The sequence below is a fragment of the Rhipicephalus microplus genome, chromosome 3 (assembly GCF_043290135.1).
Source record: "Rhipicephalus microplus isolate Deutch F79 chromosome 3, USDA_Rmic, whole genome shotgun sequence".
In the NCBI taxonomy this organism is placed as follows: domain Eukaryota; kingdom Metazoa; phylum Arthropoda; class Arachnida; order Ixodida; family Ixodidae; genus Rhipicephalus; species Rhipicephalus microplus.
In genome coordinates this window covers 64,064,500-64,090,359 of record NC_134702.1, presented here as the reverse complement: position 1 = coordinate 64,090,359, position 25,860 = coordinate 64,064,500, and the positions used below count along the sequence as shown (strand labels likewise).

The 25,860-nt window shown below is 46.1% G+C and overlaps 1 protein-coding gene and 1 long non-coding RNA gene across 3 annotated transcripts in view; one reads left to right on the top strand and one right to left on the bottom strand.

Annotated features, from left to right (window-relative positions):
• Positions 1-25,860, bottom strand: part of LOC142803760 (uncharacterized) — a 157,961-nt gene that overhangs the window by 46,789 nt on the left and 85,312 nt on the right. The window lies entirely within an intron of this gene.
• LOC142803759 (uncharacterized) lies at positions 9,592-25,261 on the top strand. 2 transcript variants are annotated; one of them, XM_075889650.1, is made up of 6 exons: positions 9,592-9,903; positions 12,399-12,448; positions 12,584-12,619; positions 13,893-13,976; positions 15,209-15,271; positions 25,050-25,261. In XM_075889650.1, the coding sequence occupies exons 1-6, from the start codon at positions 9,765-9,767 to the stop codon at positions 25,107-25,109; spliced, it is 432 nt and encodes a 143-aa protein (XP_075745765.1). In that variant the 5' UTR covers positions 9,592-9,764; the 3' UTR covers positions 25,110-25,261. The 2 variants fall into 2 exon arrangements, with proteins under 2 accessions (XP_075745765.1, XP_075745766.1); XM_075889651.1 differs by lacking the exon at positions 9,592-9,903 and adding an exon at positions 11,412-11,551.

Below are 25,860 nucleotides of genomic sequence, written 5' to 3'. Positions count from 1 at the left end.
TTATTTTTACACGGGAATCCAGAAACTCTTTTTAGCAAAATGATTTCCAATGCTTATGAGCATGATGAAACCGCACTACCACACCTGTACAAGAGAGAGGAATTCATTTCACAGAATGGGCAGGCAAAGTGGTCTTGGTGGCCTCAGATAACGGCTCGGAGTCCCTGGGTTCGGGCGCAGGCCCCGGCCTGCCGGACGGCCCGGGACTGGTCGTTGAGCTCTGACCTTCGGAGGACGGCCTCCCAGCGACAGCGGCGCTTTAGTGGCGCCGACGGTAAAGTCCCTCAGTATTGGACCTTAGCCGACGGAAGACCCCCGCAGCCGGGGCAGCGGCTGTAACAAGTGAGCTCAAGGCTGTCTGGTCTGTGAACGGCGGCGTTTTCGCGGCCGTTGTTGCCGGCACATACGCACAGCATGTTGCTCAGTATTGCTCTGTGCCCGCAGGCCTTACACATATCGGTCGGGTAAAGGTACGGGTAGCAGTGGCATTAAGGTTCCTCTATTTAGAGGGACCTTAACCTTATTTAAGGTCCCTCTATTGAAAATAGAGGCTATGAGTGGGCGGTGGGAATTTACGCCGATCTTTACTGTCTTGGAACATTGTCAGCTGATAGCCCACACTGCGTGCCTGTCGAAGTGATTCGAACCAGCAGACCCGGAGCCCCGTTCTCGGAGTCAGAAGGGGCATCCACGTAATGCGCCGCTGCTCGGCGAGTGAGACCTCGAACCACAGCGTGGGCCCCTTCGTTTCTCCCGAGCGGCGCGCCGGTGTGTGCCGAGGTCCACAGGAGGAAAACGACCGCAACTGGAGTTTGCGAGCTCGACTTCGAGTCGCCATCGCCGCACATTTGTAGAATTCGGGGCCCCTTTCCAGCCGCTTCCCTGGAGAAACGGTCGTTCGTGACACCGCGAACCTGTGATTGCAACGTTCGGCACTGCGGCGAGTGCTATGTTCATGGCGGCTTCTTCGGCCACCCCCGTGAGTGCCGTGGTCACCGTGGCACTTGCGAAGCATCTAATTGTCATGAAGGCATTAATTTGCCCATGCAATCGATGGCCACAGCTGCGTGTGTGCCTCTCCCTTTCCCACGTGTGTAGGTGCTTCCTAAAACACAGAAAAGAAGATAAAAGTGGGTCCCGTAACTGTCTGCATCATAGTGCACCACCTCAACAGTGGCTCACGAAGGATGGAGATAAGGAGGAATTAAAAAGATACGGATGATTAAAGGGATAGGGATAGAGATAGGGCAGGGACAGAGAGACCCACATACGGAAATAAGGAGAGGATAGGAAGGATGGACACGGTCGCAAGAGTACGAGGACGGGGCACCACTCAGCGAGAGCTCTTGTCGGAGCCAGTCGGCCAGAGCTGCGCTGTCGTCGGAGATAGCGGGGGCACAACCGGTTGGCACGAAATCTAGTGAGCGCGTGCCCCTTTCCCATATCTCGCGGTATCTACGTACACAATGTTATGGCTATCGTCATATTTCTTTTGAAAGTCTCTATACTCGGGGACCACTTTCTGTGGCAAGGTAGAGCTGCGGGGCCAAAGTGCGCGTGTGCCACCGCAGTAGAATATAGTGCCACAAATGCGCCTGTGTTTACCACGTAAAAATAACAAAAAAATGTGCAGATCCCATGTACAGAGGGAATCGATGATATGCGAAGCACGAATGAGGAAGTCTGATATGTCACTTTAACATCACCACAACGTTACAAGGTGGAGGTAAATTATGCCGTACACGGCGTCTTCCGTGTCAAGATTATCATGTTTGGATGTGTCGTTTACCTTCGTCATCTATTAACGTCACGTGATGCCAAATTTAATATATGTGAAGCTAGCGAAATGGCACGAGCACTCTGTGAACGTGGTATGTTGTCATGTTCTTACATGACACGCGTGTCATGATTATCATGTTTGCACCAACCATATTCCTTTGTCATTCATTGACGTCACGTAACACCAAATTTGGTATACATGACGCTAGCGACACGGCCGCGAGTGCATCATGAAGGGCCCAATATATTCCAACGTTAAGTTGACGTGCGCGCGCGCTGGGCACAACGACTCTATACATACGTAAAACTCTATATCGTCTGACGCCAGGCGCGACCAGCGTCCGTGGCGCGGCCCGACGCCAACCGGCGCGAAATGCGACATGCCGCATTTCATACCCACTACGTTACCCAGACAGCACTGCGTCTGCCTCTTTTTGTGACGGAGGGATGCCGGATGTGCTAAAACACCCATGCGTTTAGCACGTAAAACGCGCCTGCGAATTTATGGCAGGACCAGCGACTGGCGTGGCAACGCCGCCGTGACGCGACGAAACGAATGCCGGTGCGCACGCGCGCCGTGTCACGTCGAAGTGTATTGGCGCCTTGACTCTGGCATGTAGTCATGTCATCACATGACACGCATCTCATGATTATCGTGTTTGCACCAGTCACATACCTTCGTCATCCATTGACGTCACGTAATACCAAATTTGGCATATGTGAAGCTAGCAAAACGGCCACGACTACATCATGAGTGTGGCATGTAGTCATGTTGTTACATGACACGCATGTAGTAATTATGATGTTTGGGTGTGTTATTTACCTATGTCGTCCATTCACGTACCATAATACCAAATTTCGTATATGTGACGCTAACGAAATGGCCGTGAGCACATCTTGAGCGTGGCATGTAGTCATGTTACATGACACGCATATCATGATTTGCATGTTAGGGTGTGTTGGTTGGGTTCTCCATGCAATCATGTCGTACCATACCAGTTTTGCAACATGTCATGTGAACGAAACCACCGCAAGAGCAGCAAGACCATGAATTGTAAATCATGACATTCACGACATACGTCATGATTTTCATCTTATCACTAGTCAAATATGCTCGTCATACAATCAGGTTATGCCATACCAAGTATGGTATCGCTACCATTATTCAAACAGCCAGGAGAGCTAAAAGTCGTAGGCGGCTAGATCGATAGATACGCTCAAAGTAGCCGAAGTTCGCCAAGAAATGCTTCGCATCTAAGAGATCAACATTATTTTCTTAGATGCTGTTTATAAAGAGACGCTACATGCACCAAGCAGATATTGATATCTGTCGTTGCTTTCCGAAGGCCGCGTTCACAGTTGAGGTTAAGAAAAACGAGAACGCCAGAGCGGCCGGAAAACCCCGACCGCGAGCGTCGAAGATGTTCCCATTAGTTCTGCCCCATCCTGCCGCCGCTGCCGTCAATAACGTTGACAATTCGCCTGCTTTCTGAGAACTAAAGTTCGTACCGAATTCTAGTGATTCACGCAAAGTAGTGAAAAGAAACAGCTCGCACCTTTTCAAACGTTGTTTTGGGAGATAAGCCAGCAGAAACGACACGAGCGAACGCCCCTGCAGCGGGGCATTCAGCTGGCTGTGCACAAACGCGTTGGGGCATGCCGACTCGCTGCCGCTGCACCGTCTACTTCCAGAGTTCTCGGCGATCGTAATCCAAGTCAGGCTCTCGACGAGCGCGTCCTCGCTGAGGCCGTCAAGCTTCGTCATGCTGCACGGGTAGTTTTCGATTTGAGTCGACGCTGCAGCCACCGCCGACGCCTGTGCCGCCATGTTGAATCTACGGCTGGCTGGTTAAGTCACGTGGTTTGATCTAGCACAGCCAAGGCTGTGAAGCGGAAACCTCCGCTGAAAAAAGCACCTCGCCGTGCAATGTCAGTGCATTAGAATTTTTTTTTGCCAACCATGAGTGTGACGATGACAAGCTACGAAAGCCATGAACGGTCCGGAAACTTTTTTGTCGCACTAAAATGATGTGCAATGCTTTTATGCTTCTCGGGGTGCTGTCAGTTTGGCTAGCAGATCGGTCGATACGCAAAACAGTTTTCCTTGTATGATACGGTACTGCAGATAAAAAGTCACCATTTTAAAGATCTCAGGGGATGGGGATGACTGTAGCAGTGTGCCAAGAGTTCATTTCAGGATCGCTGCTACAGCCGAACTCGCCAGTCGATCGGCATGAAGTGCAACACTTATCGAGCGCGTTGAGATATATTTTTTTTCTAGCCTTCAGCGCGCTTTAAGATGCATTTCTTAGTCGAAGCCAGACGCTTATTTGAACGCTGATCTTGGTCAAGCTGCACGGCACAGCGGCACATAAACAATACAGTCAAACGTAGACGGTGCCGATTAATCGAAACCCTGCGCTTGTTTAACGCACTTCTTCTTTTGGGTGCCGTCCTGGCGCACAATTTGACCAAGATAAACACAAATGAACTCGTCCAGTACTTCGTGTAAACTTACTCTTGAGTGAAACTTTCGCGTTTTTGACATGTATGTGGGTGCATTGGCCGGCGCTCAACTCGTATGGCATGTAGATTTCGCCCGCGCGCGTTCCCATAATATTTTCGCTAGGCGGGCGCGCCTGAGCGACAATTTATTTCTCAATATAATATTCGTACCAAATTCATGCGTAACATTTTTTTAGCATGGAATACACACGTACCTGTGATAATATAGTTTTCGCACACTCTGGCTTCAACGTTCCGTACTCAAAGGCTACCTGTAGCTGTGGCTCTCTTCACAGCCGCGGCCCACTTCATTTTTTTTTTCTTCGTTCGATGGGAATTATACCTGCGTTTGCCTTTCACGCTCGAGGAGGAGCAGCCAACGGCTGATAAAAACCGACCATGGTTTATCAGGACGAAGATAAACGGGCGGCCGCGCGCGCAAATCCCGAATAATCTGAGGCTTGCGGTGAAGCGGTTCGCCGTCGTCTTCTCGAGCCGGTAGCAGACGGTGCACCCCACAATTCCTCGCTCTTTTTTACTGGTTACCCATTTAACTCACAAATAGCAGTGTAAGCAGACGTGTCTATTTGTATGCAGTTGGATTACCTGAACACGGCCGTCATTCGAAACGCGAGCCGAACCGAACTACTTCGCGGAGGTGTACAGGAGCAGTACGCCCCCGTAGCTTACCCTTCATTGCCACAGAAAGTTTTACATCGCTCGACGTGGTGCGTCGGGTGCATATAATATTACAAATCAACAAATAATAATTTCGCCACTGGTGCAGTGCTTCGTTTTACACTGCCAGATATATTCAAGGAAACCTCGGAGTGGCCATTGGTTTGGCTCCATTGGTTGCACGAATACTTCGAACACAAAAAGCCACCGCTACGCCTTCTTTTTTTTTTAAAGCTTAAAAAACCATTGAGTTCCTCCAGAGATACGTTACGCGCGCGCACAGCTCAGAGGCGGCTTGTCTCCGCCGCTCCTTTGGCCGCTTTGTTTGGTGCTGCCCCGGCCCTCAAGGCAAGTAAAACCAGAGGAGTTACGGCTGAGCTTCACGACCGGTAAAAGTATTGGCGAACTCTGGTATAACATTAGCAACATCCAGGACAGCGGTTGTGCTTGACGAAAAGTGGGCGGTGCTGGGGCGAGCTGCAGGGAGCGGCAGGACGAGAGAAGCGCCAAACACGCCTGGGGGCGTATATAGTTGAACCCACTTGAAACGAGGCCGGTTATAACAATAGATCGTTTATAACAATGAGGAGCCGCTGCACCTCAACAGTTCTATGTTTTATATGGGGAAATAACGCGCTTACACAAATGCCCGCATGCCGCATTATCGGTCGTAACATCGAATTCTGGCTGCTGGGTGTACGTGAAGAAAGGCAAAGAAACGCGAAATCCTTGAAAAGAAAGAAGAAAATGACAAATCCAAGCTGCGAAAGCCCGGCCCACTACTCCAATAATCCCCAGAGAGCATTTCATATTTTTGGTATGCTTCACTGCGAAACTTGCGGCAGGGCAGCAAAGCTGACTTTTTAAATCCACTAATGCTTGAGAGCATCGCCTTCTCTCTGTGTTTTTTTTTTTTCAGGATGGGTGCGGGGGGGGGGGGGGGGATAGTTGCTTCTGCCAAGATACGCAATTTCAGTAAATAGTTGCGACTTCGAAATGTTTCGGAAGATGAGGCCTTGGGCCACTGCGAATTCACCTCTTGAGCTAAAAGCATTTGAAGAGAAACCTGTCTGCCGGACTTGCCCACCGAGTTCTTTTCTAGTGAAGACTGCTGTTTGTTGCAGAACTAAGGCTAATGAACACATTTATTAAGATAATGGGACGAAGAAAGACAAGTGCGGGTCGTGCTGCTTGCAAAAGATCTGCGGGCCAGGCCTTTTGAAAAAAAACAGGCATAAATAGTGTACTTAAAAAAGCTATTTATAAGTTATTGTAGAATGTACCAGAAAGCTGTTTATATATTGTTCAAAGCGGGGTACGTAAAAGTTCATGTCATTCCTCACAATGTTTAATAGCCAGTGTATTTGATATTCTAGGCCCCGAACTCCGTAATTTGTTCGCATGAGTGGTGGCATTCTTGTTAGGTGGCATAATTGATACCGTTGAGATGAAATTGGTAGGCTGCTAACATGTAGTCTCTGCTTTTCTATGAGAAACAGTAGTATATAGAAGTAAATTTGGTTTGCTTTCATTATTGAATGTTTATCAAAAAGATCGTGTGTGGGTAAGTGTCTCGGCCTACCACGATAGTTTTCGAAGCTTCTTATGATCGTATTTTTGTAGTTTTATTAATCTGTCATGATTTTTCGCAGATGTTCCCCAGACTAATGCATAATGTGGCATCATGGTGTCGTCACTAATTTTATCTTAGAGCGAAACTTTCTTTGCTTTTTGTTTTGAGATGGCCTTTGTGACATGGCATGCGCGTGTAAGGCCCCGCCACGGTGGTCTAGTGGCTAAGGTACTCGGCTGCTGACCCGCAGGTCGCGGGATCAAATCCCGGCTGTGGCGGTTGCATTTCCGATTGAGGCGGAAATGTTTTAGGCCCGTGTGCTCAGATTTGGGTGCACGTTAAAGAACCCCAGGTGGTCAAAATTTCCGGAGCCCTCCACTACGGCGTCTCCCATAATCATATGGTGGTTTTGGGACATTAAACCCCACATATCAATCAATGCGCGTGTAATTGGATTTCGCTGCTGCGGCGTCACTAGTTGTGAGCGGGAAATAGGGACGGCTCTCGCCTTTCGCTCCGATTTCATCTCCCTTCAACGAAGCCGAATCTGGCTAATGAAGCTCCGGGGCTTGCTATTGGTACACGTGTATGCGTTGATATTGACGCCCGACTGGCTCCTTCCTGTGCTCCGCATCCTCATAGTCGTGCGCACAAGTGGGGAAAGGGGGGTCTGCAGGGCCGCCCCCTTTACTTACATAAATGAGGGGGGTGCAAAGTCAGCCCCACACATTGACATAATAGGGAGGGGGACTGCGACGAACCTCTTCCCCTTTCCCTGAAGAGGAGCCTTACGCACACCTATGCGTAACCTGCTTCTGTAGTATCGACACTTGAACATAAGTTCAATGCCATGCTAGATTTCACGTCCGAGCCTGGAAGTATCATCGGCCATAGGCAGGAAAAAAAATGGAATTCACTAACAATAATTTAGTAAGATATTTGGCTCTTAAGGCTCACCGGAATTCCCTCTTGTACTTTTTAAGGACCACCAGACTTCACGACCGCTTGTGAAAGAACTGTGCGAGACCGTGCTGTGTAGTCTCGAGCTGACTATTGATGCTTCTCTTTCTTACTCCTCTTCTTTTTTATCTCTTTCCGTTCTATTATTCTCCTTTTCCCCACCCCAAGTGTAGGGTAGCCAACCGAGCCAAGCTTGGTTAACCTCCCTGCCTTTCCTCTCTATTTATCTCTCTCTCTCTCTCCCATGCGGATTCAATCGAACTCACTAAACTTTTTTCTCAACTAGACTCACTCGGACTCAGACTCACCAACATATTAATCATCCGTGAACTGCTCACTGAAACTCATGGCTTCACCTGAGCTCTAGTGATCCTGAGTGAATCGACTCATGAGTCCGCTGGTGTAAAATCATCATTTCCGATGATGGTATACGTGTTTGTCCTCTTTAACACCAATGCCTCACACAATTGGCACTCTGCAATACGCCTTTTGGTCTTGTATCGTCAGATACGAGTAATCAGTGGTTTCAACCCCGTAAGGACATTTTTATGAAGTACGCATCTTACACGGGATATTTTTATCAAGAGCTCGCAACAAACGAGTTTGCGGGCGGAAGTCATGGGACCCCTTTCGCCAACTCACGTACCTGGTCGATAAATACTGAGGTGTCGCTTGAGTGCTAAAGTATGTTTAGGTGCTATGAACAGACGAGTATAAACGTAGGCCGATATAGGGCTGACAGTAATGCTGAATATGAGTAGATAGAACCGTAGGTGGACAAAAAATGTTTTATTCCACAGCTATATTCTTGTTTTTTTTTTCAGATCCCTTATCGTCGTTTATGTGCAATTTCAGAATGCACCTGATGCCGCATCAGCTCAGTAATTGTGCACGTGAGCTGTCATAATTGAAAGTGGGTACTTTTTGTCTCTTCTTGTTGTATAAAACATAAAGCAATGACATTACACAATACATTCCCACTTGTGTTACAATAACAATTTTTATGCTGTTCCCATATATTTTTGATCTGTTTGTACACTATACACGTTGAAAATGTTTTTTTTTCTATTATACCCCCACCCCTACACAAAGGGGCCTGTAAGGTACTTTTAAATAAGTAAATAAATAAAAGGTAGAGCTTACTTATACAGTCACTCTGTAAATACATTTTGCGCTCAAGGCTCCCTCGGGCTCACACTCGCCAATATTTTGCTCATTCAAACTCATTCAGACTCAGAGTCGGTAAAATTTTCTTCAACGGGGCTCACTTCGACTACAACTCGGGAACATATTACTCACCGGGGCTCACTCATAGTAGGACTTACTGCCCGATCTGAGTCTGATCGAGTTCACTAATGAATGAGTTTGAGACAACTAAAAATGACTTATTTTAAATGTGCCACATGGCCGTAGTGCCCGTCTAGAGTTCTGCACCTTTAGTCTACAATGAATAAGAATCACTCTTCTCTTTTCTTATTGGACCCTCCATATACTGAGCGAAAGCCCATTGATTCTCACCAATTAAAACTTTCACTACAGTCATCGTGGCGCCTTGCAGCTTCGGCACTAATGACTATAGACGCTCAATGATATTCACGAACGAATAATAAACAACGTACGTAATCAATTTAATAATCAATCATCATCATTACAGTTCACGCGTTCACTGCAGCTTGAATGCCTCTCCCAACGATCTCTTATTTACCCTGTCTTATGAGGCCCGAGTCAACACTATGCGTAGTAAAAGAGAACCTTACGCAGTCACGCGCCTTTGCTTTTTTATTTTAGTGCCGTTTTCTCCTTTGAGAGTGAATTGGCGGCCGGAAATCCTCGTTTTCCTTGAGCGGAAACACAACTCATCGGTGCCTTGGCATCACGAACCGCGCAGCGGTCAAACAAACGACGTCGCTGTGGCGGCCTCTGCAACACCGGACACACGCACAACAGAAGCCTTATATTGTGACCCCGCAATTTGTCGTTGCGTCCTTGCTGGTGGAAGAGCCCGCCGTGCATTCTAGCTGTCGCCAACAAAAGGCTCTATATCGAGGTCAAACTAGGAGTGTTTCGGGCATTGTCGAGCGCGAGCGTGCATGCGAAAGGGCGCAGGTGGCCAAACAGTGCATACGAGCCCCGTGTACGTGCGGTTCCCAGGCTCTGATGAGGATTCACCCGTCTCGGGACCGAGGGCTTAAATACACCCGACGTCGAATTCAATCCGCCTCACACGTTCTGTCTGAGAGCGCCAAAGGGCATACCTGTGCGCGCCAGTATGACTCGCGTTTGCCACTTGCTGCCCGTCGTGCTTGCCGTGTTAACACTGGCCAAGGAGCAGCAGCGGAACCCGTACGACTCCCAGCGCCCACTTTCCCCTTCGGATGCTGCCCGAAGATTCGATCTCACCAGCGAAGGTATATTTAAACGCGCTTTGTTTCACCGATGCAGCTCGTTAAATACGCAGACCAGCACGTTTTCAGTGTGGGGCTGTTCACTGTTTAATCTGTTGATCATTATTCGAAATTCCTTACCGCTCGCGAGAATGTTACACCATGTCGTGGTGGTGACAGGCATTATTCTTGCCAGTGATCCAGTTACTGTGGTAAAGAAGCGTGCCGTATACAGCATGAAAATTAAAAAAAAAAAAAGGTTTGGGCAAGGTGCCGACCGAGTACAGAAGTACGGGCTCTTCTAGTTTACATATTGAATATTGAACACTCTGAATACCGAAATTCCGATGTCCTGGCGTTGTCATTAGTCGTAGGAGTACCAAGCAAAGCTTGTCAGCTGACACAAACACCAACGTTTTCAGCGTTCCTCAAAAGGCTGGTGCAGTCGAGTGCGAGCGATTATTCACCCCTGGGTGATGCCGCCATGTCACTTAAACCGTTAAGAATAAAGGAGACAAGTGCGTGAAGCACTCCAAGATTATTTCAGAAGCGCCTCAATATACAGAATATTCTTACTCATCGTCGAGACTAGAACACGGGAAAAACAAAGCACACTTCTCTACCCAAATTTTTACCTCCTCTACACGCAGCTGTGTATGAGAATATACCTCAGAGCCGTATTACCCTGGCCTGGTCTGTTAGTTGAGCACTCGTATATCATTACTGAGAAGTGATGTACGATTGATTTGGGCCTCGCGTGGGGCGCACGTTTTTTTAATGATTTCAGTGAGGCAGACGTCTTCATGGTGTTATTTGACGATGAAGGCATTCAAGGTGCACAGTGGTGCTAGTTATAGCAACAATGAACTCCGCAGAGAAAGTGCACCTGTGCTAAATTGACCTCCTCGACATCGTTGTAGCAGCGAAGATACAGTACACCAACACATAATTTGCGGGGGACTTCAAAAAACAAACAAACAAACAAACAAAAAGTTGATTTGTCAGTAACGGTGTATTCGACGGACACTTACGAAGAAACTTCGCTGGAGCATTTTTAGTTTTCGACAACACAGTGGGCAAGGCGAAAGAATCTCTTTCGTCCAGTTTGCTTCTCTTCGTAATCCATACTTTAGTTTACACGTCCTTTAAGCTTACGCTCTTCAATGTACATATCGTTGGCTATAGCTGCATCAGCATCGCACTCTTCTGGAAAGAAGAGCCGCGTAATTTTTGTAATCGTTTTCCCGCCCCTCGCACCATAGTTGGTGTAAATGTTTTAATACATAATTCAGAACGCAGTGCCGAGAACGCCGTTTACTGCCATTTCCAGTGCTGATGTACTTCATCAAAGTCGTGGCACAGTTGCCTGAGCAGTTCATTGGATAATACGTTTACTCAAGGGAAGATTGTAGGTTCGATAGGTTCGTATTATATCGGATATGGCTTGGCTAGGCAGATTTGGCACGCCTGCGGTATTAACAGCTGTTCGCTGTAACATGCTGTTTGATAATTTGCGAAATACATGTGGGTGACAACATTATATCCCATTCTGCTCCACTGAATTCATCGTGTTATGCAGGCTTGTTCGGCCTACGGGCGTTAGCGTGTGCTCTGAGCGAAGACGACGCTCAAACTGGTATGACGCTAATGTGCCGACGCCGGTCTGACAATGGTACGAGTTCAGTTGTTACGGGCACGTTGCATTGAACTGTCGCATATTCAAGCAGAGTGTATGTGTGGCACGCTGAATGTTTGTTTCGGTGCAAACTTCGTGTTAGTTATTGTCACTTTCTTCGTACTTGAAGGCATCGTCACACAATAGACGTCACTGAATCCGCCCCGTTGGCTTGACGAACATTATGTGAGGCGAATACTTAATGTTATTTTGTTATTTAAGTCCTTCCGGTGGCGCAGTTATCACTTTCAATCAGATTAACCGCTACTATAGATAACGTTGCCTTGACGTAATCAGAGCTGCCATTTTGCAGCACCGGTATACGTTTGGAATCTGCATCCATGACGTTACGTGCAAGCTATAAACGGACAATGGCTATATGTGGGAGCAAATCCGTGGAGGGCAAGACTTCATATTACGTCACCGTGCGCTCTAAGTAACCGGAGAAATAAGTATCCTAAAATAACATTACTGTGTAGACCTGATCTCATCCAAAGTGATTTACATGGCCACTGTGGTAACTATTGCTCCGAATACTTTACCAAGAAACGTTATCAAGAGGGTATCGTGAAGTTAAAGTTTACTATAAATATTTAGGAAATATATAAAATAAAGAGATGAATAAACAATGGCCTATGAAAGAGCTTCGCGAAATTGCGCAATGGCGGAAGACACAATTGAGGGACAGGTGTTATGTCCAGACTGGCGCTGTAGACTCGAATTGTTGACAGCTACTTACGCGCCGAGGGCATAAAAAAAGATGTCTGGAGAATGTGAGTAACTGTGAACCTGTTAATAACGCAAGAAACACACATTTACTCTTTTTTTTTCTTTTTTTTTTCAGAACAGAGATGCTACGACCAGCAGCAGTTCTCAGGTGTCGAAGTAGAAATGGTAAAACAAATACACTTCTTGCGTATGTCCAGGCTAATAATAATAAAAGCAATTAACTCATAATTTTACGTTTAGACTGTGACATTTGACTGTCACCTGTTTTTAGATGTTTAACTGCGATTTCCTTTTTTATAGCTCAGGTCAATTGATGATCAGCTACGGAATGGTGAGGTGAGTCGATGCGGCAATCTTTGTCTTTATTATAATCAGAATTACTTCATAATAAACAAAATAAATATTTTATTACGTCAGAAATCGCAGACACAGCTTGCCGAAGTGCGTTTTGCACAAGTGCTTCAAGCGCTATTGAAGGTATGCGATATAAATTTGTTGCTATTGTCGAATTGATGGTCTCCCCTTTTAATGCTTAGCTTAAATTATTACTGCTATCGGCTTAGTTTATCACCACATTTCGTGATCATCGGGCATCGCATATTGCACATGAAGTACGTACTACTGCAGCAACTAAATTCATCTATGCACAGTTTTTTTTACATATGAACCACCTAAATTTTGCGTAACGAATAAAATTTTGCTTCAGCTTCTAGTTGCAATATGTTCTTTTCGGTATCCTTCTTACACCTCCTCATCGTTTTTATACTAAATTGTCATCTGCATTGTGTCTTATATATCTGCGGTAAAATAGAGAGAGATAAATAGAGAGGAAAGGCAGGGAGGTTAACCAAGCTTGGCTCGGTTGGCTACCCTAAACACGCGTGTTTGTAATATATGTGGAACGAAGTTTTCTTGAAACGATAATTGAATGCTTTACAACGTAATGTCGTTGGCGTGCTTGTGTTTCTTTTCACCCTATGCAGAACTCATCTCCCCTCATACGATATTTACTCGGCAAATTCTGAGTGTGCTATAATCCGTGGGCTTGCGCATGTGACCATTTCTAATACCGTTGCTGATGAAACAATGAGCAGTGCTGTGGCTCGCAACTAGTTGACTGGAGCTGTCAGCCGTTAGCAGAAGCTGAACAACGAAACATCACAATGAGCGTGAACGTATTAAGAAAAGGCCGCTAAATTTATCGTCACGAGCAATAATACAGTGTCACTAAGATCGACGAAATTTAGCCGATACGTCCAATTCGTCATAAAAACGACGAGCGTAACAGACACGTTTGTGTTATGCTGCAAAAAGATGTGATGGACCGAGACTTGAATGTCTGCCGAGACGAACAGACACACCTGCCCTGTGCGTATTTAAAGTAACCTTTTGCTGGCGCTATTCGGTCATCGAATGGCCCTTTCGCCATAAAACATCATACATAGTCATCATAGATGTGTTTTTGTTCTGTGCTTACACGAGCATTAGACACACGTCAAACATTAAATCCTGCGTGCACATTTGCGCAAAAAGGTCTACAAAAGCTTCGTTTTAACACATATTCCCTCAGGTGCGTGAGATCCGCTGTAATTCTTCGCTTCAATTACAGATTTCAAGAGTGGCATCAAGAGATCCCAGCACCTTGTCCCAAAACGACAAAGAAATGTTTCGAAACAGGATATACAGGGCCATCGTAAGTTCACATTTTTGTTGTATATAAAACATTAAGTCACATCGCTGTAAGACTTCGCTGTGACACTCCCACATACGTGCACGATTCAAGAAATAGATTACACGTTAGAGCAAAATACCGCTGCATTTTTATGGCTTCAGCCGAGGGTTGGCCTTAAAGTAGTGCTCTAAGTTAGGCATGACTCTCTCTCTCTCTCTCTCTCTCACACACACACACACACTCTCTCTCTCTCTAACTCGCTCACTCACTCACTCGCACCTAACTGCTCTCACTTTTTGTTTGAAGAATTCGAGTCTATTGAGACGGGTTCACTTCTCGAACATATACATCGACAAAAATGAAGAATGCATGAAAAAGGGGATTTGAACATCGCATCGAATACCAAGCGTTATAACTTAGTTTATTAACTTTTATGAAACATGCAGCGCACAACTTTAATGATGGAAAACCGTGAAATACGACGGGGAAAGTATGTATTGTTCGTAAAGTTAGGTGTAAATAGCCTGGTTTTCTAAAGCCTCTGTGATTGGCCCAGGTTTGACCGAGCAATGTCGTCATGTGAAAACGTCATGTGAGAAAACGGGATCTGACGCCGCGACGGTAGTCTAGCGGAGTGATGAAGGCATCGCATTTTTTTAGCGATTTCTGACGTCATGATGCCGTCATATGCAAACGTCATTACGTTCGCATGATATTTTGAATCACTTATTAGTAAGCTTATTTATCAGCAGGAATAAGCTGCACACTGATTATATATAAATAAGACATCATTTGAAGAAAGATAATGACTGCTTCGCAATATTGGCTCTGGGAGCATATAGCCATTAAAGAAACCTTTTGCAAGCATGGCTACGTAGTTCAAATATAGGGAACGAAATAAAAATATTTCATGTATAGTCTTACAAAAGGTTTTTTTAGGTATAATCAGATAACGTCTTCATTTGCCCGCGAGTAAGTGTTTGAAAACTGGGTACGGCAAAAACCGATAAAAAACTATTTGTATATTCACTTTAACGTTTTGAAACAATCGCTTACGTCTTTGATTAACGTTTCTGAGCTTCAAATAACTGTCATATTTGCTATGATAGCAAGATAACACTTAATGTTCTCTTCAATTTGAGTGAGAATTTTCGCGTTTGCATTGTTGCCATCTTTATCCCTGTGCATGATGCCTCTAAGGAGTGTTCGGCTCACAAATATAACGCACATTACCTTGTTATAAACTATTTCAGGTGAGGATCGCCCCAGACGAACAAATGGCGCAGATGATGAGGCAGAAGCTGGAAAATTTTGTTGTAAGTACAAGCACCAGAAAAAAAAAACTCAGGAAAACAAATCAAGGATGCATCAACGCAGTGCGGCTGAAGCTATGAAGTAGAACTTTGAAAGTGCCTAGTGCTTCTGGGACGCTGCTTGTCGTCCCTCCATAGATCTCATGCGGAGTGGTCACGCTACAAATCAAACGGTCGATACAGGCCTAAATCAAGGCCAGCAATATTAACCAATTCAAAATTACCATATGAGGGTAACGTAATATAGTAAAGAAAATAATCAAGAAGTAATAGCACTAATTAACCTAATCTTGCTTAAGACTCCTAAAAACACGTGGCGGACTTCAGAGCCGCTTAACAGAGGGCGCCACCGTCTCACCAAGCGTGCGAATGCCCTTACCACCAGCGTTTCTCCAGCGTCGACGTCCTTAATAAAGGGACAATATAGTCAAATAACAATTTACGTCAAAGTGAAAGCTCAATGTATGACAACATCTAAAACGACAATACTATCAACAGCAGTGCTCTACTTACCGAGAAATTAGGGTAAATGCACAGGAATACATGTGCCGCAGTAGGACATTCTCAAAATGGTACCGATTACGTCAGACGAACCGCCTACAATAATCACTATGATTGGTTTAGCTGCACTTTCGCGCATCAAGAGATGCAATAAAATCCTGCATGTTTGTTTCTGTTCGATTCATAGAAAAAAGAACCGCCGGACATTACTATGGGGAATGGCGCGAGTGAATCGAAAATCCAATTTTCGCGTGGTTACACTTAAAGCCCTTAGAACTTTGCAAAGTAGTGACGTAGGCGGTTAACCGCGCGCCTCCTCTCTTCTCTCTCTCCCCCGACCTCTATGACGCCGACGCCACGTCGGCATTAGCCAACTGCTGTCACGTGCGACCGCGGGCAGATTTCCTTTGTTTACCATCGCCCGAGACTGCCATCTTTGCTTTGTGGTGCGGGAGAGTGGACGTGCTGGCGCGCAGCGCCTGTACTTTTACATGTGCTTCATGGATGCATGCTTGTCATTCAACTTGCGTTGGGTTCAGAGATATACGCGGGGACTCTCTCGCTGGATTCCGTGCCGACCGGTTGTGCCCTCGCGATCTCCAACGTCAGCGTAGCTCTGGCCGACTGGGCTCGCCCTACGTCATCTTCTGACGCCAACCTCCGACGACAGCGTAGCTCTGACCGACTGGACTTGCTCTACGCCATCTCCTGACGCCGACAAGAGCTCTCGCAAGTGGTGCCCCTTGCTCGGATTCCTGTGACTATGTTTCCATCTTTCATATCTCTCCTATCCCCTCGATATATCGTCGCTCTCTCACTTAGTGCATCTCCCTTTCTATCTCTCAATTCCTTTATTCCTATCCTCTTAATCCCTCCTCACCCCCATCCCATGTGAGCTACTGTTGAGGTGTCGCTCCTTGAAGCAGACAGTTACGGTGCTCACTTTTTTTTTCTTTTCCTTTCTTATAACACAAACACACGCGCGAAGATACTTAGTGCACAATGCGAACCTCTGTGTCAGTTGCCATTGGCAGCTGCTCTGCCTTCGGATGCCGCAACAATTCATGCGAAGCCAAAAAAGTTATGTTTCCGTCCGGCCAGTGCAACAAGTTGCGAAAAAGGGCTTGGGTACACCAAATCGGGATATTGGGAAAAATGGCGTAATACGTGGCATGCTTTCATCTTTTGTATTAAATCATGGACGGCATGACATGTCTTATTCTTTTCAGCTCCATCACGGCAAGTGAACGCAATATGGGTGTCAGGTCGTGGTGGTGGTGGTGGTAGTGATTAGAGGAGAGGAAAGGCGCCTAATTTCTGCAGCCCGTTAGGGAGCACGTCAGGTCGTATAGTGCTGTAACCTGGGGGCACACTAAAAGTAATGTTCTCGGCAGGAGTTTAACGTAAGCTAGCGGGAGTGAAATGGTGTCGCAGTTTTAGGTTGTCGAACGAAGTACAATAAACTTCACTACATTTAGCGGGTAAATCGAAGTCTCCACTATTGAACTAGCATAATACCGCCAACAACTATTGCCCACATGTTTCTTGCACTCCAAAAACATTTGCGACTCTTCGTGGAGCCTTATTTGCTCCTCATTAATGACAGTCATCTGCCTAGATGGCGTTTCTTTTCGTGATAACTCCGCACTCACCACTTTCCTACCCAAAATGTGTTTTTTTTTTCAAGCTAATAGCACGCATGCAATTTACGTACCGCGCGCCCGGCGATAATAGAGAGTTTTAGTACTGCGGAATGGTGCTACGTACGCATCACGCAAGCGCCTTGCGTTACGTGGCGTCGTTTGCCACTAATCGGCTTTTAGTACGCCGTAGTACCCGCGTACGTAACGAGCGTGAAGGGTGTTGCGTCATCTGGTATATCAAAATAGAAGTACGTGTTGTTGACAGCCAATGTGAGCCAATCCAAGTGTTATAGCCAGATTATGGCCATATTTTAAGCCACAGAGCCGGTCGGTGCTTGCTTTCGACGCCGCCATTTTGCAAAACGAAGTCTCGCGCTGTCGCGAATTTGTTCGAGAGTGGCGCGATCACCTCATACGTACGCACGCACGCATCTCATGCGTGCGTACGTAGAAGCTGCGTACGTAACGCGATACGTGCGCGTTCCGGTCTACGCATGCGCACTACGCAGAACGTGGCGTCCTTACGTACGCAACGCCGCCACGTACGCAGCGTACGCAGTACTAAAACTCTCTATCAATGGAAAGAAGGACACGTGAGATTGATGGCTCTTTTGTGTCGGAGTAGAAACACACCCAAAAATACACGCTTTTCTTTCTCAAGAATGCGAAAGAGCCCACAGAAAAATGCGAACGCACAGATCTCGTCAAAAAAAAAAAAAAAAGAAACGAGTGAGCGAGCCAGATGCCCGTTATTCTTTTGTGTGGAAAAGACGTCCTAAATACGCCTGTTGTCTTGCGGTATACAGTACGATACATAAAGAGACTCGTGAAGCGGCATTAGCTCTACTATACCCAACCAATCATTCAGGGCGGGTACCTCTCCTGCATACTGGTAACTAACTCCACTGCGTCATCACCTCGCGAGGATGACGCCGACAATGTATGAGTTTCAGAAGGTCTCTTGCAGGGTGGAACGTTAGCTTCCTACATCATACGTGTTTCTTTTTTATTTTTTTGCAAATAGTCGCTGCAAGACCGGTTCATAAAAAATAGGCAAAGGTTGTGTAATTGTAACCATATGCGGCACTGCAGCGGTGTCATGAACCAGTGTTACGCTAGTGTATATAGCTTTAGAATTAGTTATCGAAACAGCAAATAGTGCAGCTTAGAAATTTGCGTAAGGTGTCAGAAAGAAATAATGTGCTCTACAAAAAAATACATGGCCACTTGGTTCTCTTTTATCTATTTATGTAATTGCTGTGAATTTGATAAATTCTGTCTGCGAAGACGATTGTGTGGTGCTATATAAAAGTTCTAATATCTTCCGACCAACATATAACTAAAAAAGTGCCGCCATATCCACGATGTGAATGATGATGAGTGGGCGAAGCTCTGGAGGAAAACCTGGTAAACCATGAATCTTCCGTACATTTTGCCTACTCGATTTTATTACAATGCTCCCCCTAGCGTACGTCGCCGCACTAAATCGAACGATTGCCTTCCACCAATGACACGTGCCATATGTGACATCATTCCTATTTTATAACATCTTGCATCTTTTCATCATCAGCTACAAGTCCCGCCATCTAGTGAGCACTGAAAGAACTAAACGAGAGGTGGCTACATGCAGGAGACGGAGCCGCCATCTAGTGAACACTGCAAGAACTAAACGAGAAGAGGCGACATACACGAGACGGTACCGCCATCTAGTGGACACTGCAAGAACTAAACGAGAGGTGGCTACATACAGGCTACAGGGGACGTACAGCCCACGCCCTAAGGAGCTTCGCCCCTAAAACAAAAGATACCAAGAGCGATATGGCTAGTGCGAATGCTTACGGCATGCTGCCTGGCAAGCGCCGTTCACTTTTTGAAAGGTTGTCTGTTACGCAAGAGCAACGTAGGTGGCGCCACGCTTGAAAAGAGAGTACGAAGGAGAGGAGACCGAGCAGGAACGAGAGCGGAGGAGAAAAGCGTCGCTGCTTTACGAACTTCTAGGGGCTTTAGTGGATGGATGGATGCTATGAGCGTCCCCTTTATAACGGGGTGGTGACAAGTATGCCACCAGGCTCGACAAAAAAAAAAAAAAAACTTTTTTTCTTTTTATGTTGGCCTAATGCCTCTACTTCGATAAATTCTATCTTAATGGAAAAAAAGGTAAATTTTCAGCTTAAGTTCTCTGCCATTTACGGCACACTGTCCATATTTTATTTTTCCAATATTTATTATTTATCCTTTCTCTCTAATTTTCTGCCACCAATACTCTAACCGTCTCTTACTTATTTCCATCGCGGGTGTGTTCAGCTTTCCATTGTTGTCCCTAAAACCCAAGGCTTCCTGTAGGCTCGTGCCCAAACGTACACCTGGGTAGATATCTCCACATTCAATCAGAACATGCTCCGCCGTTTCCTTATCTTTCCCGCAGCATGTGCATTGTTCTTCTTCTTTACTGAATCTTGCTTTATAACTACGCGTTCTAAGGCAACCCGATCTCGCTTCAAACAGTAAAGCGCTTCCCCTTGAATTATCGTAAAATGCCTCCCTCCTTATTTCATTTTTGCCCTTTCGGTAGTTACTCAAAGCCGGTTTTTTCTCCATAGCTGCCATCCAGTAAATCCTCTCCGCCTCCCTGACTTTTCCCTTAACGCTCTTTGTTGACATACGGCTTACAATACCAGCCGTATACTTACTAGTGAGTCTTCTAGTTCTTTTTCTCCACTGTGTGTCCACGCTCTTCCTATACAAATAACGGAACACCTTCTCTGCCCATCTACTCTCCTTCATATTTCTTAGCCTTTCTTCGAACCTTATTTTGCTCTGCGCTTCCCTCGCCTCAAAACCTGCCCACCCCATATCGCCCTTTACAGCCTCGTTTGTCGTCTTCCCGTGAGCACCCAACGCGAGGCGTCCCACAGTCCTTTGATTTACATCCATTCCCGCTTGCACCTCTGCCCTCATGCACACCACTGAGTTCCCAAAAGTAAGCCCTGGAACCATTACACCCTTCCACAGACCTCGAAGCACCTCATACCTATTGTATCCCCACAACGCTCTGTGCTTCATTATTGCCGCATTCCTCTTTCCTTTTGCTGCCGAGGCTTTTTCCTGTACCTCCATGTATCTATCACTCTCATTTACCCATACTCCAAGGTACTTGTATTCACTTACCCTCGGTATTTCTTGGCCTTGTATGGACACCGTCTGATCACAGGGATCATTGAATACCATCAATCCACACTTCGTTACACTGAATCCTAGTCCAAGAGCTTCACCTTCCCTTCCGCATATATTCGCCAGCTGCTGTATATCATCTCGACTGTCCGCAAATAAGACGATATCGTCCGCATAAAATAAACCTGGAAGCTTCTGCTCAATCATCATGCCGCCCTGTTTGTGTGACAGATTAAAACCAATGTTGCTACCTTCTAGCGCTTTTTCCATACTCACCATGTACAGCATGAATAACAGCGGGGACAAAGGACATCCCTGTCTCAGACCCCTGCTAACCTCAACGTTCTCTTTGCTACGCATTCCTTCCCACTCTATGCAAACTGTATTTTCTCGGTATATCTCCCTCAAAAGCTGTATACAGTCGTCGCCCATGCCCATTCCTTTCAATATATCCCACAAAATTTCCTGATTAACGTTGTCGTATGCCCCAGTGATGTCTAGAAAAGCCACGTACAAGGGCCTATTCTCTATTTTGGATATTTCTATACACTGAGTGAGAACAAACAGGTTATCGTCTAACCGCCTGTCGACTCGAAATCCGTTCTGAAGTTCTCCCAAAATATCGTTATGTTCGGCCCATGTTTCTATTTTCATTTTTACTGCTTGCATCGCCATCCTGTATAGTACCGATGTAATGGTTAGTGGTCTATACGAGCGAATCTTGTCCTTTTCTCCCTTGCCTTTATAGATTAAGTTCATTCTACTTTGTCGCCAACTGTCCGGTATTTGTCCGTCCTTTAAGCTTTTTTCTACTGCTTTTAACAATGCTTCTTTAGTGTTATGTCCTAGTTTGTTAATGAGGCTAACGGGAATCCCATCTAAACCCGCGGCAGTGCGCTTTGGAATTTTTCCTTCGGCCTTTTTCCAGTTGAAATTATCAAGTACTAGCTCTTCCTCTGTTGCTTTCTCCGCCACACTTTTACTCACCGGGGAGATCCCCTGGACGCTCTTTTGAAACGAATCGGCTGTTACCTTTTGGATGTAACCTAGCGCTTCGTACCCTTCCAATTGATTTCCTCCTTCATCTAGAATATGTTGTTGCGTTGTGACAGACTTCCTACTTAGCGCCTTTATGTGGCTCCAAAAAATCCTAGGCGCGGCCTCCTTTTTTTCGTGTATCTCTGTCATCCAGCGTTCACTTTCACCTTTAATTTTTGCCTCTACCAATTTCTGTACAAGGGATTTTTTCTCTAAATATATTTCCCATATTTTTTTGACTTCGTCCTGCGGCCGCTTCTCCTTTTTTGCCTTTCTATGCTCCCGTGAGGCTTCGCGTCGCTTCTCGATCGCCTCCCGGATTTCCTTGTTCCACCAACTTTTTGGCTTCCTTTTTCCTTTCCAGCAAACAGTTTTCTTCTCTTTCCCTATCTCCTTCGTCATTAGATGTAACAGCTCACTATACTCCCAGTCCTTGCCTGGTATTTCGCCTACTTCTTCCTCGACTCTTGCGGCTATATTTATTATTTGTTTGTCATTTAAATACGAGCTGCCAGACTTTGATTCCATGCTCATATTTTCAGTTTCGTATCCCAATTGTAATGTTATTCGTTTATGATCACTACCCAAGCTGTTAATGCCTTCCTCGTCTATCCTCATTTCTGTCAGTTTGTGGTAAATTCCTTCAGTCATGAGACAATAATCAATACTTGATTGCTTGTTTCCGACTTCCCATGTGATCTGGCCGTCACATTTAGGCCCCGTGTTAACTATCTCCAGACTATGTTGCTCGCAAAGATCTAGTAATAACTTCCCATTGGTGTCTGAATATCCGTCAAGGTCATGTATGTGGGCATTCATGTCCCCTAGAAGGATGATTTCGGCCCCATTACCAAATTCCTTAATATCCGCACTCATGCAATCCACTATCTCCTGATTCTTTTCTCTGCAGTTATTCCCCGTCCACAAGTAGGCTACCCCTAGCCACGTTTCCTTTCCACCTACTGTGCCCAGAACCCAGAGGTGCTCTGAACACGTCCGTTTCACTCTAACCCATTTGGCTCCGCGGTGAATTAGCATTCCTACACCCCCACCTTTCCTTTCCGATATGGTCCTGTTACACCCTTCCCAAACATAATTTTTAATATGTGGTGGCTCTTCCAAGTCTCTAAGGTGTGTTTCTGTAACCGCATACACGCCTATCTGTTCTTTGTTTAACTGCTCCTCAATCTCTAACCATTTTGCCTTCTTTCTGCCACCCTGCATGTTTATGTAACTAATTGCAACACGCGCCTTTTTCCTTTTTCTTTTACCTTTTTTCTGGTTTTTCGCAATTCTACCTGTCAAAGCGTCCTCCTGGTTGCTTTCCCTGTTACGAGCTACCCCGGACTCCGAAGGGCCCGTGAGCCCCCCAAAAAAGCTACTGCGCGTCCTGCCAGTCGCCAGCCCACCTCGTGTCCAAGCCTCTTATCGAAATGAATCCTGTCTCTTTGGAATCCACCCCACCTGTGCACTTCCCTGTTTAAATCCACTACCTCGAAACCCTTCTCTCGACTAATCCGCCATATCTCCTTGTTTGCGTCGACAACCGCTCTTCGCAGGTTGACGTTGCGCACCGGTACTTCCGGTACTGTGCATACTACAATTTGCACCTGGGGGGACACGGTGCGCATGTCATCCACCCCTCTCGCCAAGGCCGTCGCTAGTCCTGACGATTCTTTTTTCAGGACGTCATTTAACCCTCCCGCAATTACAACGAGGTTACGATTGCCAGCCTTAGCTGCGAGTTGTTCACCCGCTTGACTCATTACTGTCCCCAGCGTTTGTCCTGGGAACGTCCCTATCGCAACTCTCTTGTCACCTTTCACCCTTTCTTTGATTGCCGCTGCGCATCGGACCAAATTTGAGTCACCGGCGATGATGACCTGTTCAGACATTCCTTCTGAAACCTGCACCTGGCTGCTGACTAGGTGACTAGCGTGAGTCATGGCTGCTGGTTTGCTCCCTCCCTCCCTCAAAACTACTTCCCGGTAGCTGGGCCCTGTGGCCAATGTATCTGCCTTTGTCATGCCTGTTTCCTTCATCTCTCCCGCCCGGGGGGTCGTCGCCATAATGCTTCCGCCGTCACCTGCGTCTTCGTTCCCTTTCACGACCTTCGATAGGCCCTTCTCGGCTGCCCGGAGCCTTTCTTCCATGGCTGACGTTTTCTCTCGCTCCTTCGCCAATGCATTCTCCAGCGCTGCGATTTTCTCCATGAGCCCACTCTGGACCGCCATCATATTTTTCATTTTCTCCTCGAACTCGCACTGTCTACACTTGGCGTCATCTTCTGCTTTCTCCTCCGCACTAATTTCCACCTTCCGCCCTACCCCGCACTCGGAACACTTTACGGTCTTTTTGACCATGGCTAGCTCAGTTTACCGATGCCCACGTGTTAGAAAACTGTACTAAAATACACTGGTCTAAGCCAAAAAGAACCACAATAATAAATAAATACGCTACACTTCACAGCACCTGCGCATGCACGTGGTCGGTCTACGCGCAGGCTTCAGCCACGTGGTGGCTGGAGAAAAAAAGACACAGTACAAAATACTAATGAAAAAAAACCGTACACCGTACTAGACCTAATCAAGCCTTACGCTAGCGCCTTACGTTCTCATAACGCTACATATAGAGGCAAGCTGGAAACATGCAAAAACACTTATCTGTAGCTGTCATTCCGGAGCTCTCCAAAAACACGTCCGACCTCTACCACTCAGCTCTGGGAACCCATACATACATACTACATACAGGAGACGGTACCGCCATCTAGTTACACTGGCTAGGTCGTGCCATCTAGCGGGGCGCATTTGAACCAAAACGCGTCTGCCATCTCGGAGCCAATGGTGAGAAATCGATCAGTGGCCGTTGTTGCGGCTGTGGCTTCCGCTGATTTCGTTATGTCTTCTAGTGACAGCGAATGCACTGTAAAGCCGGGCAACGTTGTGCACAGCAACAGTGACGTGAGTCGATCCGCTTCTTGAGGCGGGTAACTTGAAGTGCGCTAACCCGTTGCTGGACACTAAAACGTGATTTTGTTTTAAAATAAGCCATTTCTTGGCTTAAAAGTAACACTACAAGGTTTCTGGATCACTATTTCAACAATCAACGTCGACTTTATAGTTGACTTTAGTGTCCCTTTCACGAACGGGGAAACAACATGAACAGATACGTTTTGTTGAAGACGATACATACCTAAACTGCCGTAACAAGGAGCGAATCGATCACTGCACTGGCTTTGGTCCCGCATGAATGAGTCTCCATTTTTGCCGCTCGGCTATAAGCCCCGATGAATGTGTTTGCCGTTTTTTTTTCTTGTCAAGTGTGCTCTACAGTGGTATTGTGAAGTGAGGTGTTTCAATGCTGTATACATGCGTGATTGCCAAGGTAGTTAATGTAGTGAATTGAAATGTTCCTTTTTTTGTTTTCAGAAGTGCATGGCCACAAGCTATCGCCGCTCTTATTCGGGGGGTCGAGATCGGAGAGAATGAATAAATGCTTTTAGTTTTTGGTGGGTGACAAGCAAAGTCGTCAAACATTTTCTTTGCCGAATCGCACTGGACTGCCGTGGATTGTTGTGATGTCTAAACAAAAAAAGCCCTCTCGCGGAATTCTGAAGTAAATACATTTATATTTCACTCTTCGTGTGAGCGGTACTTCCTGGACAAAGATGATTATTGAGGCGAAAGCATCAGATGACTCATTAAACGTGAAATCTGGCCATCGGCAGTGTAAATACGAGTGACAGGAAAATCTCCATCATGAGATGCCTTCACCCCGTAATGCCATTGTGACGTCGTATAGATGCTCAGCTTCTCATCGTAGGCAGGGCAAATGATCTAGCATGAAGAAAGAAGTGAAAGAAAGAAGTACTTGTTTTTGTCTGTATACCATAATGAGTGTGAGAATCTGTACTTTCTTCATTAGGCAGTCTACGGAAGCTCATGAATAGTTATGACTCTGCGAAACATGTACATACCATGAAGCCCCGCGAGTGATAGGCAATATAATGGAACACCTAATCGTAACAATAAATCAGTTCACACTGGTAAATTACACTCTGAGAAGTGTACTGTCACTATCATAGTTCAGTTAATAGATAAGAACATTAAGGACAAACTTTCATGAATTTTCGCGGTGAGATCTCCGCACCTAATGTTACAGGTTTCAAGGTTCTTTTTTTTGTGCTTTGGGGCAATAGTTTGCGGCGCACCACAACGCTGGTACGATCGGACTAGTGGC